At 40.8% G+C, this 20,000-nt stretch overlaps 1 protein-coding gene across 1 annotated transcript in view; it reads left to right on the top strand.

Moving 5' to 3' along the window:
* fam189a1 (family with sequence similarity 189 member A1) overlaps positions 1-20,000 on the top strand; it is a 110,479-nt gene that overhangs the window by 56,654 nt on the left and 33,825 nt on the right. The window contains exon 2 of the mRNA XM_072465180.1: positions 4,962-5,018. Coding sequence (XP_072321281.1) covers positions 4,962-5,018 — 57 coding nt within the window. The remainder of the gene's footprint in view (positions 1-4,961; positions 5,019-20,000) is intronic.

Here is a 20,000-nt window from a genome sequence, read left to right as displayed (position 1 = left end):
TCTTATGAACATTTTGAAAATCCTGTTCTAGGCGAAGCAATAATCACAACAAAGAACATACTTATACTTACATACTTACTTACGACATGTTATAATATCTCCTTAAAAAATGATTTGTTGTCGGGTAATTTAAATAAAAAGTTGGATTTTCCTGAAATCACCCAAAATAAAAGTTTTTTTTTTTTGTGAAATAAGTATTCAGAGTCATAAAAATAAAAAATAGGCATTATTCTTGTGAGAAAAATGATTTTGGTTTTGAGACAATAGTCAGCATTGCTTTGTTTGACTCAGTTTATCGCAACATGAGGTTCAATTCTTATCCAAAAGCTTCTAGTTCAATAATAACACACACACACACACACGCCTTTGTCACATCTGTTTAATCAAAACTTTTCTGCCTAAAAATCTGATTCACGCTTCAGCTTCCAAAACAATTCAAACGCCTCTAGCTTTTCATCAAGCCCCTGTTTTTTGTTGTGCTTTTTTGCTTTGTTTTTTAAGAAATGTAATATCACTCCAGTCAGATTTATTGCCGTCTTTTAAGTCTGATGTTTATTGGCTGCTGTGATCCGGGAGGCTTGAGCGTTTTTGTGGTGTGTGTGTGAGAGTGGGTTTCGGTGACTAATGCTGCTAAGTATTGCATATTTAATCCCGTTTCAGGATGCAGCGGAGGGGAAAAGCCTCCTGTGATTGAAAAGCAGAGGCGCTGTGTCATCACGTGGCTCAAACGACTCAGACGTGCACAGAGTAAACGTTGAAGGGAACACGGGGAGGATCTGTATTGTCCACATGTGTCCAATCTGTCAGTGGTCACTCAAGCAGCTCCTCGTCCTGCTTTGATGTGTGACAAGAAAGAGGGAAATAGCTTTTCTAGTATTAGGAACAGGCTCGAGTATCTGTATGAGCTCTTTCAGTGTGTTAACAATCGCACACGGTTATTTACATCGCGCTTTTCTACCGCCATTTAGCAGCAAAGCAGTTTACACTATGGAAACATTAAGACTAGTGCTGAAATACTAGTGATACCTGGCCTGGTCGCTCCTGATTTTAGGTTCAGTTAACTTTATTTATAGCCGTCTGCCGCATTGGTGTTGGAATGAATTTGGCTTTCATACACCACACACACCATAACCTAAAACAGAGATAAGATCATAGATTAAAAACAGAGAAAGTACCCCAGTGCTGATCAAAAAGAAAGATTAAAACATTTACAGTCTGCATGAAAAGGGTCACACACGAATAAACAATGAAGGTGCAAGTTACAGCTTATTTAGCAAACGAACAGCTGCAGGGACGGAGCTGTCTTTGAAGCGCTTTGTTTTACATCTCGGCACCGCGAACCTTTGCCCAGATGGAAGAAGCTGAAAATCATTTACAAAGGCTGTGGCCAAGCGATGGGTCTGCCTCGAGTTCAGAGACTCAGGATGCAGCTGGGTGTGTCCCAATGTTTGTGTTTGATAGAAAGACTGCCACACCATGAAACCAAACAAAATGACAACATGGTTAAAAAATGTTCTCATACAATACAATCTCTGGTGGCTCTTCTTTGCCACAGCAGCATAGTTCACACCAAGGTTCAGTTTTGAGTCAATAATTGATCTTACTGGCCCATAGGCTTTTTTGATCTGTAAAGTTGTTGTGTGAAATGTGGAGAGACCATTGGCAAATGATCGAGGTCAGGAATCAAACCCACAACGCAGCAGTGGTAGAAACTACACATGTGCAACGGCTTTAACTGTTGGACCACTGGCAAGCACTTTCCCAGCAGTTTTAACGAGAGTCAATATAGGTCAAATTTAAAAAATAAAAAATAAAAATTAAAACAATTCCAGGAGTGTTCCGTAGAAAATGTGTGAGTGTGTCTCCGGGTCCTTTCTGATGGTGAATAAACTTCTCCTGCGTTAGACATCCACAGTCTTCTACTCCCTTTACAACTCTGGGACTATTATTTCCACAACAACACACCAGGGTGCACACAAACTGGAAGAGGTGTCCTGCCAAAAGACACAATGCCAGTATATGCACTGTTGGGGGAGTCTAACTATCCCCTTCTGTTTGACGTAAAATGTAAGTGGATTCTGACACATTCAAGGACAATATTGGGAAAATCACCAAACTGTGTCTTATTTGTGCAATGCTGTAGATGCAAACAGTAACTTGGGTCAATAATCATACTTTTGGAGTCAACAAATATTTCTTAGTTCGACCCTTAAGCATTGCCTGGTTATGTACACATTATTACACATGTCCATAGAGCTTGGGGGGGGAACGCCACACGTGATTCTAACTTGACACGTGTGGTACAGTTGGTTTAGGACAATGGAACAGAAAACCTAAATTAAATTGTCATTAACATTAACTGGTAAAATTGTACCAATTTACTGCTTCTTCGTGTACTTCGGTTTCCCATGGCACTATTTTAAGAACTTTTGATCATACAAAAGATATATTTTGTTTGTTAATTGCTCGTTGGAGTGGGCAACATTGACAAAAAATGTACATCTTTTTTTTCTCACCTTATGTTGATAATGATTTTCACTCATTAGTTTAACTCTGCATCAGGATTGTGCTCAAATTTGCCTGTAAATACCTCAATCGAAGTTAAAATATTGCACAAAACGTCAATGGGCCAGAAAATCAACCACAACAGTGCAGAAATATTGCTTTATACCTTTGTTTGGTAAATGACACAAGAGATGTTTTACTGTCATCTGTTATTGTTTTAATTATAGACGATATTCCCACTATTCTAATTTTGCATATCTCCAGAACAAGTGATCGATATGATCTATGTTTTGATATATTTCACACCTCTAACTGCTACACGGTGCTACTTCCCTCTGAAACCCACGGATAATGTAAAATGCAAAGTTCATGCTGCGCTATGGGCCTTTTCTTTCATTTGTTGCTCAAAACCCATCACATGTATTATTCTTCATCTTTCGCTGCGCGCTTTATTGAAATACATTAGATGGAGCGTACGTGGTAACGAAGGAGCCCGTTACCAAAGGCAGCGGCGATGTGGAGGCTTGGTCTTTGAGAAAGAGAGGTAATAAAAACTCAGACTTCAGAATCCTGCGTAGGTGAGGGAGCAGCGCGGGAATGGAGAAATGCAGAGATAAAAGTAAGATAGAGGTAAAATTGGGTTGGAAAGAGCAGGCGAGAGAGAAAGGGAGGAGCGCAAAGCGAGAGAGTGGCCAGAGATTGTTGGTGTTTAATGGAGGGTGAAGACGGATGGTGCAACAGACAGAGGAGCCTGGAGGTTATGGGGGCCTTTGTTCACGCATTCACAAGGAGAAGGACATATGTCATTCTTATTATCTGCGATTAAATACCATAACATTATGGCCAGTGGAGGGGCATTCACTTATTTTACACAGTAGTATCTGTGTTTCAGCAGTTAATGAGCAATGTTGTTGACAAAATGCTAACATTTCTGCTGTCTGAAGGGAGGAGCTAATTACACTGAAGCAACACATGTATTGTGACTGTGTGTTGTGATATTGTGACATCCCTAGTCCCATGTTTTACATCAGTCACGTTGTTACAGCGAGTAGAGCTGAACTCTAAAACAGAATCGCTCTGTCCGTAACTGTCCATCAAAACTGCACAGACAATTTACACTCGACTATGTTACTTGTCAAGTCATAAATATTGTGTAATTTATATGGATTTTGAGCCATGTTTAATGTCTGGTTGCTAGGTAACTGTTTTGTCACATCTGTTGCTCACGTCCAAACAAAAAGTAACATTTTAAACTCATGAAAACTGTCAAACTGGGGAAAAATGTGTGAAAAAAGTCTTAGGTCTGTATTCTTTACACCTGTCAGGACTGAAATGACAAAAACAACCAAAAACAGGACACACAAAGAGGACGCCATAGTACGCCAGCTCAACACAACACGAATCACGCAGGGGAGTCATTACCAAAATGGGGTAATTATTAGGAAGAACGAAATGTTTCAAAACTGCACAAATTGTCTCATCTCATCCAAAGCCTGGAGCTAAATTAATAATTTCAAGCTGATCGAGCGAGAATGTACATAACGTATATAAAATATGTGTCGGACTGCACTTAGCTCGGAATGAACTATTTCATTTGATGAGAGTGTTCATAATGGGCAAAACAAACCTGGCACTATAAGCATCACCCTTTTATTATTTGCAAAAAGTATAGGGTTGTAACACCTAAAAACATACATTGTACTGCAAATACTAACAAAGGAAAACACGAGGGATGTCAAAATGATTCAGTTTGTCGTCTGTCGTCTGGTTCAATCTATATTCTATACAATCTCTACTAAAAAGTCAAACGTAAATGTAAAGTACTTTTTTTGCCAGGCTGTTTTTATTAGAAAATTGGAAACAATCCGAAACTTAAAATGTTGTAAATACCTCTGTATCTGTTTTATGAATTATGAATGATCAAACTAAACACCTTTTATTAACTGCTATTCTTAATTATCTGTATCCATATTTCCCACGACTATGAAACCCTGCTCAATGTAAGTAAATGTACAAGCAGTGAAAGTCAGTCAAATCAACAGCGTCTTTACAATCATCAATTTCGTCATTCAATTTCTCCTCTACACCAGTAAATGTGGACGCCATAATAGCATTGTGTGTTATTCTGCCAAGTCTGATCACATAGCTCTTTGTTTAAATACTTGAGCCGTGATCCTGTGACAGATTTGCCCGTGTGCTGGCAATAAACAAGAAGACAGATGGGTTCACCGAGACACAACTCCTACATTATCTACAGAGTACAGCTCCGCCATTATGTCAACAAAGATCCTCAATCATGACTTAACTGCAGAGGAGTTAAAAAAACAAACGCTTGTTCAAAGTCTACGTGGTGCTCAGTTCTTTGTAGAGTTTACACATGAATCATCCTGTTTGACAAAGTTTGTTTATGCAACATTAAACCACGAACTAACTGCATTTCCTGTGTTGTGTTGTAGGTGCTGCTGTCTGGACTGATTGGAGTGGTGTCCTGGAAAAGACCGCTGTCTCTCGTGGTGAGTCAGCTCTGAAATTTGACTGATATATCACACAACATGGGCCCCAAGTAAAGGTTATTAGGCTAATTGATTAATCTAGAAATGTATCTGGATTAAATGGCAGTGGTTGTGTTCTTGAGAGAGAATTTTCCTGATTTTTAGTCACTCATGTTCCTTGACCTTTTAAATATATAATTTAGTTTGCTCAAAGCCAAGACTTGAATTCAAAACCTGAACGTGCTCAAATACGCGTACAAGTACTTTTCAATCCTTTTCAAAAAGTAGTGGAGCAGAAAGTACAGATGACTTGCTTTAAAATGTAGTAAAATAAAAGTATAAAGTTACTTTCCACCACTGTTAATCGTTAGTGGTTTATTTTAGGAAAAGCATGTGAATCTTAATTATTTCACGAATAGATTTGTTATAGTTGATCGACTGGAGTCTAACCCTAAACATGAGGCCAAAGATGAGGCCAAAGATGAGGCCAAAGATGAGGCCAAAGATGAGGCCAAACATGAGGCCAAACATGAGGTCAAACATGAGGCCAAACATGAGGCCAAACATGAGGCCAAACATGAGGCCAAACATGAGGCCAAACATGAGGTCAAACATGAGGTCAAACATGAGGCCAAACATGAGGCCAAACATGAGGTCAAACATGAGGTCAAACATGAGGCCAAACATGAGGCCAAACATGAGGCCAAACATGAGGTCAAACATGAGGTCAAACATGAGGTCAAACATGAGGTCAAATACGGACATGTCCACATCTGGTTTTTAGTCTTCATTTTGCACCAGGGACCACTCACTCTGTTCTTTAGTGATATATTTATCTGTCACTGATTGCACCTAATCATCTGAACACTTTGTTGCTCAGTGTAATTAACATACTTGCCATGCCACAACAGAGCAGGTTTTTTACAATAAAGATGTTTTTTTAATTAGGTAAATAACTTTTTTTAAACCCAAAAATAAATTACCTCAGTTTTGACTCAAATGCTGAACAATGTACTGGTGGTGTCGATTACATATTCTTAAATTAGTTGCTGGAACAATCCAAACACAAATCCCACTAATGTTGAACCTTTGAAGCATTTTGGCAACTGATTTCACAAACTCACTCTAAAGACTCTTCCAGTCCAAACAAGACGACCATCATTACAAGAGTTAGCACTAATGTGTTTTCAATGGGGAGTTAGCGTGCGCCTCCAAACATCACAAACGATGAAAAACAGGGTTGTTTTGGCGACTGTCTCCACCACACGTGAGTAACAGCAGAGCCTCGATTATTACAATTAGCGAATAGAGCTGAAATGAGCATACATGCTAACACCCTCGCAATAAACCTTTCTTAAGTCTTACCTTATTTTGGACAATAATGTATTACACAGCTTTTTATCTGCTGCTCCATTAAAGTGAACAGGATGTACCAAGAACATCAACACATCACTCCTGGAAAAGTCTGTTAAGTTGGTGGATTATTGCCCTGTCGATCAGTGATAATGATCTATAAATATCTGTCTGTGTGAAGGGCATGGTAAAGGGGAATTGTTTTTAGGTGCAAAAGCTTTTATTCTCCATGGAAATGTTGTTGTTTGCCTGTAATTCTCCACATAATGGCATAAAACTAACCAATCTCCATGGAGACAAGCAGGTAACACAGGCAAACCAAGTATCATATGGCAATAAATACTCCTGTAATTGAATAAATGAAAGCTGTTTGAAGCCATATTGAGAAAAATGTATCCTCTAAGTTAATTTGTGCTGACAGAATATTACATAAGATGATTGAATCCTGTCCCAGATCATGCGCACTGATATCATAATTTACTTTACATAAGTTCAACTACTTTTGTTAGCTTCTATTAAGAAACTATATTGATTTATGAAACTAAAATGGCCTCCAGCCCTTTCCGGAAAATATATTATATTCATGAGGGTTTGCATTTTTACTGTGTGCAGATAAATGAACGGTGGGATTTGCCAAAGAATAATCATACATTTAATGTCGCTTTTCTGGCAGATTTTTGAGACTTTAGATGAAGGTTTTGGGACTGGTCCAATCCATTTATTTTATACCTTAAAGATGTTGAAGATTTAATCACGAAAATTGTTCCATCTAGTTAATGGTGCACAGCGTAACTCTGCCCGCCATATTATTGCTGTGTCTTAATATTCCAAGATATAGCATTAAACATAATTATACATTTAATTACAAGCGGTTTTATTACACAAACATTCCTTAAAAAACATGTATTCTAACTGTGAGTGAGGTCGCCTCTTCACAGATCTGACCTGGAACTCAGCCTGGTGGTGCCATATGCTTGTTTCCATGGAGATAGATAAGGAGACATCTTATACGTCTTTGCAAGAACTCAGTATTGAACTATAACATAAGTAGATTATCATTTTACATTTTGTTCATTTCAAACCCAAATATGGATCTAAAACAGCTTAAAAAGGTTTGTTGACTTCCTGTTTAAAACTGCAGAGCTGATAAGCCCCGCCTCTTCATAGTGACGTTTCACTGTAACAAGCAGCAGATTTTCGTTTACATGCTTTTCTTTTTTTAATGTGGCTACTTGACAGTTTAGAACCCGACATGTGTCACTCAAATTCCTCCTTCTTCACACAATCACAACAGAGCTGTGGGCGGGGATAGGGGGGACGTAAAAACAGACATTTTCTGAACACTCGTTTATAGGACAATACTTAAACATGCAGGAATCAGTCAAAATACAACTTTGAGTATTATAATGATGAGGAAACTCTGTTGTAACAAGGTTAGAAACTCAGTAAAGTCTTTTGTCCCTTTTAAAGCCACATTGTGTAACATTCTAGTCTGGACAAATGAGTAACATGGAGTAAAGCTGGCAGCGTCTCGTACAACAGAAAGGTTGCATAGTGCACTTTAAGCTTGAATCATTTGGTGCACGTTTAGTTGTTTAATTGCTTTGCATGGGTAACTCATATTAAACGCATAAAGAGTCGCTAAAATATTCTGAATTATCTGGTTTCTTTTGTGGATCAAAGAGCATTCCACAAGACCGAGGTGTGAGAGGAAATTGGTCACACATTTTGCACACAGACATTAGCAAATCCTCTTACCTCTATCCCCCAAAAGAGCGTGACTAATTTTGTGTAAAAGTCTTTGGCGGCGAGAGATGCACGCTTCCTGTCTTGGACTCGTGCGCTCGGGCCTGAGTGGGACACTGGCCCCAGAGATGACCAAAGCACCAGATGGACACTTTAAAACCAGCAGCTCCGCGGGCCATCTGCTGCCACCGGCTCGTTGGGCTGCGTGCCACTGCATACAGGACCTTTCCGCTTTGGCAAATCACTCAGAGCGTAATATGAAAATGCTTAGCTCCACTGCAGTACATTATGGTTACACTTGCGTTTGTGAATTTGCCGGTTGGTTAATAAGCGTTACTGAAAATGTATAGGATGTGTTGATCCGGCATTCTCTACAAATGCATTATGCGATGATCAAACTAAATTCCTATTGACATGATTTATTACTGAATTGTCTCTTGACTATTGATAAAGCATTTTCCCCTGAAAATGAAAATAGAGTATGTGCTGTGTGCTGCAAATGCTTCAAGGTGTAGGTCAACTTTAGAGGAAAGATTTACACAAGTCTACTCATGTAATCAGAATGACTTTCATTCATTTATTTTTTTGTTACAGAGGAAACCAACCAACAGAAGAAAACACAATTTATCAAAAAAAATCAATAAATAAAAACAAAACAATAGACTTAAACTAGTTGTCCCAAAATTTTACCAAAAATAAACTGAACAATATTTGAGATAAAAACCTAAATCTTTTAAAGTTAATGTGTCAATAATGTTGTTGTGAATCGTTTGACCTGGTTCATTTTCATGTCCCAGTCATGTAATTGTCATCAAATGCAATATTTTATACCATTACATTTTCATCATTCATCTTTCGTGTCTCTGGAATATTGTAGAGTGCATCGTGCATCAAATCGTGAGTGACCTTGTGATTCTCAGGCCTAATTACAGTTGCATTAAATACAATACATGTTTTGGGTTTTTTTCAACAAAACCCTCCGGTATAAACAAAACAAATTCACATCTTAACTTCATATGATAACTAAAAAATACACCCTCACAACATATTTAAATGATCTAATTCATGTACTAATTCACAAGTCTTCTGAAAATCGCACAGTAGCTTTACTAAGATGATTTAACAGCCCAGAGATGCACAGTTTAATGGCGACAGCGGGAATGATTTCCTATTTCTCTGAGTCAGTGGCGGTCACGGCTGAACGAGCTCTTGCTGCTGACCACCACAGGAGGTCAGAGGACATCCAGCTCCTCCAACACAACATGTCCGGCCTTCTTGAAAATCTGTTCATCATTTTGAAGCACACATAATAACAAAGAATTGGCACATGACCTTTTGAAAGCGATATGCAGATTACTCACACAAAATACTGGCCTTTCTGCTGATTTATGACCACGGACAGATTAGCAGGAGGAGGAGACCAATAGAAGACGACTCTGACGCTGGAGTCGTGCCATGTTTGGGTTGTTGGTGACAGCGTGTTTTTGCTAGCATAAACAAGACTAGAATGACGGCGAAGGCGGAGGAACGTGAAAGTGTTGATGACATCTCAAAAAACAAAAACAACAACATCAGCACTTTACCCCCAGAGCCCCGGCGGCATCTTATAGGTCAGGTCTCAGGAGCGGCGCGTCATCCGAGCATCCAGAGTTCTGCTCCGAGCACAGGGATCAGGAAAAGACTTGAGAAGAATCACACTTTTATGTTTATTCCAGTGCAAGTCACTCAGACATCTATATTTCTTCATTGTCTTCTACTTAGATTGTACAAATAAAGGTTATCTCGGCTTCTCTTGTACATAAAACCTTTAAGTAGGAGCCTTAACGCTAACTTAACGACTAAAGTACTATCACAAATACATAACAATCTGAGACACGTCATAAAATAGTCTTTAGTTTCTTTATTAGACTGGACAGTGTGAAATGGGGGAGAAGAGGAGGCAGGACACTCAGTAAAGTGCTAGAGCTGAGATTGACAGGAAGCATCAACTTTTAAGGGCTTTTAATGTTCTAATAGTTTTTTTAATTGAGTGATTCCCGCAAGTCATCTTTATTCTCCTGTACGATTGTCTCAATTTGACTTTTTTTGATGTATTTATACCTGTTTATGAACTATAGTTTTACACACACAAAAAAAAAAGATCCGACTTCTCCAGTGAATCAGGCGTCTCAGTCGAACAGCCCAACAAAGGCGTATCTCTCGATGAGCCGTTAGTGCTTCCGTTGTCCCCTCTGTGCTGTGGTTCGGCCCCGTGCAGCGCTGAGCAGGAGCCGTGGCCGCGCTGCAGTGCTGTGCTGTCTGTGAGCGTGATGGATGAGGTGAGCGGAGACGTGGAGAGAAGTGGAGGGCGCTCGCTCCGTGTTTGTCCTGTCAGGAAACAACTGTGCGATAAGCTGCAGGAGGTGATACAGACGCTGAGGAGAACACTGCTGCTGTTATCATGAAAAGAGACTGCATAATTAAACCCATCGCAGGCGTTCTATAATCTAACTCGGGCTGTACGTCGCATTCTCTCTCAGTTGTAAATTGGGAGGTATCTATTATTGTGAGCGCACCAGATCATGATTCAATACGTCTCTGTTTAATGCGCTTGATAAAGAGACGCCGAGTGAGTGACAGGTTGAGTCAAACAATTACAGAGACGTGTGAACATCCTGGAGAACAATCACACTTTATTTACCTATATTTTAAGGCATTATAAACATTGTAAATTTACATGAATCATGATGGATGGATGGATGGATGATCAAATCAAAATCGTGATCTGGATTCAAGAAAAAAAAACACATTTCTTGGCACCCTCTCGGTAATCATCAAATAAACAGACATTTAAAGGCGTTATTGTCAAATGTTTAAACTGCGTCTGGAATGGTAGACGCAGGCTACCATTCCATACCATCTGGCGTGTTCAACATAAACTGAAGTGACTGCGTGCGCAGCTCTGTGAAAGTGGTGCAGGAGGCGGAGATGGGGTGAATCGGCCACTGCTCTCGTTCAGCGACTGTGGTGATGCTAAAATATTCAGAAAGACAAGTGTTGGAGGTCCCTTTGAGAGCGAGGTGTCTCCCTGTGTCTCCCCGTGTCTCCCTGTGTCTCCCCGTGTCTCCCTGTGTCTCCCCGTGTCTCCCTGTGTCTCCCCGTGTCTCCCCGTGTCTCCCCGTGTCTCCCCGTGTCTCCCTGTGTCTCCCCATGTCTCCCCGTGTCTCCCCGTGTCTCCCCATGTCTCCCCGTGTCTCCCCGTGTCTCCCTGTGTCTCCCTGTGTCTCTGGACAGCTGCGGGGTCAGAACAGGACAATATTGGTTTGGTGTCATAAACGAGGCCTCGTCCAAAGCGCACTTTAAATCTCTGCTCAAACCACATCTTTTCTCCTGTTTTATTTTGTTATGTTGCTTGGTTTATTCTAGTGTTGCTTGTTTAGCGCATTGATAAGCTTTGGCTGTGTTAATTATGTGTTCTATAAAAACATTTTGATAATTAAGAATTATATTAGGGATGACAAAACACATTTTACAAAGTTCATGAGTGGAAAAGTTAGAATGAACAAAACAGTATTTCAACAAAATGATTGAATGAAAAAATGTATATTTGATCAAAGCTTCCTGAGGTTGAACAAACATTGGAGCCAGTTGTTTTTGCCCTTTTGGAGCAGCACTTTTCATGAGTTTTGACACAATCAGTTGATTTCTTGTTCGCAGTCGTTGGAAACCACTCCTGCTGTTAAGGTCGCAAATGAACATTTTGTTTGCTCTTGAGTTCAGGAAATTACTTCTCGATTAATGTGTAATTTCACCGTGGGACATCAGTGTAGAAACATTTAAAGCTTTTTAAAACTTTTCACTTCACTCTCAATTGACACTTTTCTCGAAAAAAGCTTTACCCGGCACAAAATCCTTGAGAAAATTTGAATTATCGCCAACACTTTCCAAACCGTTGTGGCTAAAGGCTAAACGTGTGCTCTTTGGAAAAGGACAAACATTTGGAATCAGATGCCCGCCTGTCTGTGGCCCTGTGTGTCTGTGATGCATTCATTAACCTTTACACAGCTCATGTTTCATACTGTCTCTGCTGCTACATGTCACCACAGGCTTAAGATTTGAATGCCATCGCTCACGTTTGACCTGTGAAGAAACAAATAATTCTAGTCTGCTCCAGGCCGCCGCTCTGCTGATTGCTAAGCTAGTGCTAGTGTTCTTTTAAGCGCGTTTTACAGTCGAAAAGTGGTTGATATATTTGCTCAAATGACATTCTTAACTGCCTGTAGTTTTTTACCATTGGCATTTAACTGTCAAAATGCAGATATCTTGTGTCCAGATATCACTCCTGGGCCTGTAAATGAAACAAAAACTGGCCCAAAGTTCTATGTCTTCTCCGTCAGCAGAAACCAACTGATATTTTTAAATTATAGACACATTCTTGTCAGTTGAATGGACTTTGAGCCATGTAAATAGGTTTAATATGGCAACTTTGTACAAAAAATATATGATCTGGTTGAACCTTAGTAAAAAGCGTGAATCTCCCATAAAATCTGAGTGCAGTAAGACATATTAACTTAAAATATACATACATTGAAGTAGAGCTGGACGATGAGCCAAAAACAAAAAAATATAAACATTTTTGAGACCAGATCACAGTTTTCATATAACTGAACAAGTCAAAACAAGCTGGATTTGTATAAAGCATCGTGAATACAGCTCTCCGGCTAAAAGAATAATAAAAGAATTTAGTTGGCACTTTCGGATGGCTTCATTTGACAAATCACTGACTACCATTTTCAATATATGTCGATTTTAAAACTTAAGTCCATAGCATTTTACTGCCTCTTATCTGATAAACTTTATGACTATTGCCTACAATTACCTACACTGTTAACTCTGATTAAACTGTGCCTTCCTTTGGTCTGAAATGGCCGACGACGCACACAAATCAGAGCTGGAGAAACGTTGTGTTACGATCTCATAACTACAGCGAGGGCAGTGGACGGAGGTTTATGGAGGTTTATACTGAGGCTCAGTAACAGACACTGACCCTGACACACCGTAAATAACACCACTGCAGAGAGAGGGGGGAGGGAGAGGGGAGGGAGGGAGAGAGAGGGAGGGAGAGAGAGGGGGGAGGGAGGGAGAGAGAGGGGGGAGGGAGGGTGAGAGAGGGGGGAGAGAGAGGGGGGAGGGAGGGAGAGAGAGGGAGAGGGAGGGAGAGGGAGGGAGGGAGAGAGGGAGGGAGAGAGAGGGGGGAGAGAGAGGGGGGAGGGAGGGAGAGAGAGGGAGAGGGAGGGAGAGGGAGGGAGAGGGAGGGGGAGAGAGGGGGGTGGGAGAGAGAGAGAGGGGAGGGAGGGGGAGGGAGGGAGAGGGGAGGGAGATAGGGGAGGGAGGGAGAGAGGGGAGGGAGAGAGAGGGAGGGAGAGAGAGGGGGGAGGGAGAGGGGAGGGAGGGAGAGAGAGAGAGGGGAGGGAGGGGGAGAGGGGAGGGGAGGTAGGGAGGGAGAGAGAGAGAGAGAGAGGGGAGGGAGGGAGGGAGAGGGAGGGAGAGGGAGGGAGAGAGAGAGGAGGGAGGGGGGAGGGAGGGGAGGGAGGGAGAGGGAGGGAGAGAGAGAGGAGGGAGGGGGGAGGGAGGGGAGGGAGGGAGAGAGAGGGAGGGAGAGAGAGGGGGGAGGGAGGGAGAGAGAGGGGGGAGGGAGGGAGAGAGAGGGGGGAGGGAGGGTGAGAGAGGGAGGGAGAGAGAGGGGGGAGGGAGGGAGAGAGAGGGGGGAGAGAGAGGGGGGAGGGAGGGAGAGAGAGGGAGGGAGAGAGAGGGAGAGAGAGGGAGAGGGAGGGAGGGAGAGAGAGGGAGGGAGAGAGAGGGGGGAGGGAGGGAGAGAGAGGGGGGAGGGAGGGAGAGAGAGGGAGAGGGAGGGGGAGAGAGGGGGGTGGGAGAGAGAGAGAGGGGAGGGAGGGGGAGGGAGGGAGAGGGGAGGGAGATAGGGGAGGGAGGGAGAGAGGGGAGGGAGGGAGAGGGGAGGGAGGGAGAGAGAGAGAGGGGAGGGAGGGGGAGAGGGGAGGGGAGGTAGGGAGGGAGAGAGAGAGAGAGAGAGGGGAGGGAGGGAGGGAGGGGAGGGAGAGGGAGGGAGAGGGAGGGAGAGAGAGAGGAGGGAGGGGGGAGGGAGGGGAGGGAGGGAGAGAGAGAGAGGGGAGGGGGAGGGAGGGAGAGGGGAGGGAGGGAGAGAGAGGGAGAGAGAGGGAGGGAGAGAGAGGGGGGAGGGAGGGGGAGAAAAACAGAAAATAGAAAATAAAATACATTTCTAACGTTATTGATCCAGAACTTTTATTTAACTCAAGAAGAATGAGACATTTAGCAGTAATTATAGTAACAAAAGTCATTATGAAATGTAGGTTTTTGAGCTCTAGTTCAGGCCACATCCCGCCTCATGCACAAGGCGCTAAAGCGTTCAGTCCTCTTCACCCTGAGGAATTAAAAGATCAGTTTGTCGTGTAAACAGTTTCACTCATATCGTCAGTGCAAAGCTGAAGCCTGAATCTGACTCTCAGTTTACAAACTAACACCACTTCCTCCATCAGTTTCACCCAGGCTTTACTCTTCAGCCTTTCTCTGCAGTTTTTGCATGTTCTCCCTGTGTTCGGGTCGTCATCCTTCAGCCACTTTCAGCCAAAACATGCACAATCCCTGAGTTTGAGAGTGATGAAGACATTGAAACTGAATCCTCTAGATTTAGATTGATAAAAGACTCGTTTGTATCGTTCCAACAAGTTGAAGTCGAGCTCAACACAATAATTTAAACCCTCGAGTGCTCTAAATTGAGCTTTCGATTTGATTCATTAAACCTCGATGCATCTTGACCCACTGAAGTAGACTTTTCATTTGTGATCTACAAATTAAAGCAGCTCATATAATCTCTACTGGAGCCAATTAAAATATGATTTGAGTCCAACAGGAGCTTAGTGATAAATGAAAAAGTACAAGGAAGAGCTCCTGTGCAAGTGCTGGGAGAGAAAAGCACGTTTAGGCCTGATAAAGCAGCCATCAGTTAAGCAAAGTGTAATCATTAAAGTCTTTATTATTCATCAGTATTAGTGAAAGAGGCTAAATGAAAGACGGAGTGGTTTATGAATTATGAAAGCTTGTAATTGCAGACAGAGTTCTAGGCAACACCTGCAATGAGACTGTATTATGACATAGAATAAGTTCCATCTGCAGACACAAAACTGTTTCAGAACTGGTGCAAATAGTCAGTGCCCTTTCCTGTGGAGCCAGATGTATCAAATGTGAGTGTTACGATTATTGTGAGGAAAAACGTTCAAATGTCAGAGTTTGTGCCGTTATGAAATCAAACACCAAATAAAGTGAGAGTGACCAAAATGGCAAAATAAACATATTTTCCATTTATACGTATTATTTTTCTCTGTATTTTGAAAAGAAGATTAAAAAGACTTATTTTTGATTTGAAAATACTCACAATTGTTATATTTTCTTTGTTATATTAGGAACTGAATAATCACATATATCGATTCATAATCTTGACAACAATAAAGTCTCAAAGAACTGAAACATAAATGACTCCAAATATTCCAGACAATAGAATTTACTTAATTATTAGGTTAATTATGCTCCCGCAGCTTTTCTTTTTCCTTTCATGTGTTTCACAACTCATTTCATACACTAAAACATATTTTAAACACTTTAAAACAGATTGTACAGAATTTAAAACAACATTTCGATTGGAACAAAGGATATTGATCAAATATGAATGAATCAAACTGAAATAAAAACGTAATATCATAGTCATATCTATTCCAAACCAAAAGTCGTTTGATATTATTTACTACACCTCAAAAGAGACTCTGGAATGGATTTGCAAAAGTCATTTCTTTTTGGACCACGACTGAATTGAAATAGAATCCAGTGCATTGTAAGTTTCCTTTACAAGGCCAGGGCCTCGACAGAGCTTTTGTACAGCACTTGCTTGACTTCCCTGCAGTATTTATTCACTCAGACTCTATTGAAATGCACAGCCTCATCTAACATACACGCTGAGTGTTGGTGAGAGCATCTGTACAGGCTCCTCAGCCTCCTATAATTACACTGGAGGCAGTCAAGAGTGGCAGCATTTAAACTATTTCAAATGCTAAACGCCACTGTCAAATGTTGCCCAAAGCCGTTCTTTCTTTCATGTTGCAATAACAAGGTTCAATTGAAATAACAGCTTTATAATGGACTGCGTTGAAAGCTGCTGAGAACTAGAAAAATATTGCACGTGTGGATTTTTGAAGTGCACCTGGAGAATCTTCTATGATAATACTTAAAAAGCCTATTACACATTGTTTTGTTATTCTATAATATAATCTGTGAGTCAATAAGACTGAAGAACGTTGAACATGCATTTTGCAAACATGTTTCCATATCATTACTAAAAACATATACCGGGTTATATACTGTGGTTAAAGTCCATTCAATCCATCAATAATAACTACACTAAGCATTTTCCATCCATCCATCCATTTTCTACCGCTTGTTTCCATTTCATTATTTTATGTTGGTCAAGTAAATAATTTAGATTTGAAATGGTGTATTTAAATATGTTCATGTACCAATCAGTAAAATGAATTCCAGCGTATCACTAAACTATTATGATATTGTGAAAAGATAAAGTGCCACCAATCAACTGACTGCTTGGATAAAGTGCCTCACAGTAACAAACCTACATTTCAGTCATCCTGATGGAGGAATCGCATCGCCATGGCAGCTGCTACAGTGATATTAAGTGGACCAATGAAAGACTTTCCTCAAGAAATGAAATATGTTTGTACAAGTCGCTCTTTTCCAAAACGTTATGGTCCGACAAAGAGTTATTAACGACCTTTGGTGTTAAAGAAAACCTGCTTCTGGGGAAAAGTGTTTCTGAAATCTCACAGGAGCTGTTCATTTATCATAACCCATCAATTCACTACTAAAATGACCATCTTTTATATATTTGTTTCTCTCTAAAGTTAAACATGTAGGGAAAGTAAAGCTTTGGCAGAATTGCTTTTATGTGTGTCATTGCGTTCATAAAAATAAGCCTCTATAGTATTATTTTCTGGCTTGGTGCAGCAACCTTGACTCGGTCATCCATACGCAAGAAAGGCGTGAAAAGCAGAACGCCATGAAGCGTACATAATGACATTTTCAGAACATTCACCTCATAAACGCGATGCGAGACCACACAAAGCCCACATTCTGAGGGGCCTGTGAGTGCGTGGGTGTCGCCTGAGCTGTTGCCAGCCTAAATCCATACACAAATCGCACTATTTCGCAGCTATTGTTAGTTTGCGGGGTCTCGGAGGAGCGAGCGGGAGAATGGGGCGGTGCTCCGTGCTAACGTGTGCACTCTGAATGCTAACTGGACTGGAAGATGACAAGACTAGAGCAGTGGGCCAGAGCGATCTCACTTAAGTGGGTTGAAACTAAAGCCAAGGTCACTGTGGTCAAGCTCAAAACCAAACGAAAGGTCAAGTTGAGGGCGTTTATTTGTTTTGCCTTTATTCAAAACAATATATTGGGCACTATACTGAAGTGAAGAGAATATAGCTTTGGATTTACATCATATCTTTTGAACATGATTATTTGGACACTAATCAGCATATTTATTTTTGTCAATATTGCCCAAACAAAACTATCCTATCCACTATTAACCTATAAACCTGTCAAAAAAGGGCATTTGACGTTGAACTACTACCGTAATTTCCTAATGACTACTTTAAGTGGCACATGATCAGCTCTGGTTGTATAATAAATAAAAGCAAATCTACTGAATTGAATTAAGGCTCGGTAAATAGCTGTAAATATGGATGTGTGTTTTAATAGGAATGTCTTCAACTACTATTATTGTAGATTGCACTGTTGTGGCTGTTGGCTTGTTGAATTGGGTTCTTATAGTTGATTTTATTTTTATAACAGGGCCCATGGATAAACACATGAATCGAGAGGTTTTACACCAGATTTAGCCAAAGCTCATTTCCATCTCTAGTCCCTGGGCAGGTTTGCAAACATAATTAAAATGCGTCCAAATTACTATTAATTTACTATCAAAGTGCCTTATTTAAAAATATCACATTCAACATTTAAACTTGCACTATATCAGAAATTACCATATAGTGATATTACCCTGGACTATGCAATTATAAAATCAGTGCTGAGTCTGGAAAAGGACTTTTCGAGCATTTGAAAAGAACTCCCTCAGGTCAGGGGGAGTTTAATCCCTTCTAATAATGTTTTTAACTGAATTATATTAAAGCATCACACGCTTTGGACCTATTGGATCTATTGCATACTACTTGTATTATCCCTCTCTTGTCTTTGCTGTCATTTTTAGCTCCTGTTCGGCTGATTCATTGTGTCACAACTGAAGTCCATAACAGACGTCTTTTATCTCATTTAAAACAGAACAATCAGTTTAAGGTTATTTCGGTGGTTGATACAGTTGCAAAGTGACACCCAGTCTTCTGCATGTGCACTCGTCCGTGACATATCCAGACACGACTTCTGTCACTGCACCGCTGCATGTGCTGAGTGTTCTGTGGACTGTGCAGCTGACTCAGAGTCAGACTGAATGTGGTGCTAAAGCTGCTTTTACACCAGGAAACACTGCGATGTCACAGTGAGAGGGCAGAAGAGAAACACAACACAGCAACTATAAAGTCTCAAAGAATGAAAACATCAATTACTCCAAATATTCCAGACAATAGAATTTACTTCTCATTTTTAGGTGAATGTGCTACTGCAGCTTTTCTTTTTCCTTTCACGTGTTTCACAACTGAATTCTATTTCAATTCAGTCGTGGTCCTGAAGGAAATGACTTTTGCAATCCATTCCTCCGTTCCAGTGTCTCTAAATCACTAATAGTATAGACTAATAGTATATCACTCCAAGCTGTAGATTTCTGAAGGACAATATCATTTCAATTTACAATCCATTCATCATTTACAAGTGAATATAGTCCTATGATCGTCTTTGCAGCTTCTACTTTCATGCAGCGTTTCCATAAATTGTGTCATTTTGTATAAATGTGTGTTGCACTGTACATTACTCGGCCTGTTCCTCAGAGACCTGTTAAAATGTGACTTGACCCAGACGGAGGGGGTCAGTAGAAGATGTAGCCCTCTGTCCGCAGATATAAGTCCCTCAGGACGAGCTGTCACAATGCACTAAAGACAAACACAGAAAAACGCACGTTTTCAAACACAGAGGAAAAAGAAGAGAAATGTGTAATTTGATGAAAGTCCTGGTTTGGAGATAAAGAGGAAAGTGTTAAAAGAACAAATCTGCAAGAAACGATGCAGCTCTTCAAACAGAGAGCTGTGCTCGAAAACGGCTCAGAGGATTATTCCCATTCACATGTTCTCTGTGGAGCGTGAGATTCAGCTCCGGTTCGATCTGTTCTTCTGACTCATTTTACAGAGCGATGGGAACAGAATATGTGCATGGATGTACCTCACTGCTGCACAATGCCACTCACATTGTTAAGCACCAGAAGCAAGACCAGTGCTTGGAGGTAGTTTTTATATGTGCTTGTTGCTAAGCAACATCAGCATCATGCTGCATCCTCGTTCAGATCTCAAAGTACTTTTGACTCTGGATATTTCTCTGAATGCGTGTGATCTCCAGTAAGACTAATGTTCTGTGTGAAAGAATTGACTTTCATCTGCTGCACATGAAAGACCTTAGCTCTCTGTGGTGGAGCATATCACCTGGTTTACCATTTATATATTACTGTAGGATTCTAAAACTACAGATATTTATATTTGTAACATTTGGGATTTTCCTTCAAAGCATGAAGTGATTTCAAAGTGATTTTGATCCTGTCGTGAGCTCTGGAGTTGATCTGCCGTCTTGTTCAGACATCTAGATATGTGTGTCGTGTGTCGTGTGTCG

Source organism: Eucyclogobius newberryi, unplaced genomic scaffold (genome assembly GCF_026437365.1).
Source record: "Eucyclogobius newberryi isolate DKJ021-1_F unplaced genomic scaffold, fEucNew1.0.hap1 SCAF_5, whole genome shotgun sequence".
Taxonomy (NCBI): Eukaryota; Metazoa; Chordata; class Actinopteri; order Gobiiformes; family Gobiidae; genus Eucyclogobius; species Eucyclogobius newberryi.
Note: the sequence above shows the minus strand (reverse complement) of the source record. Positions and strands in the feature narration are given on the sequence as shown.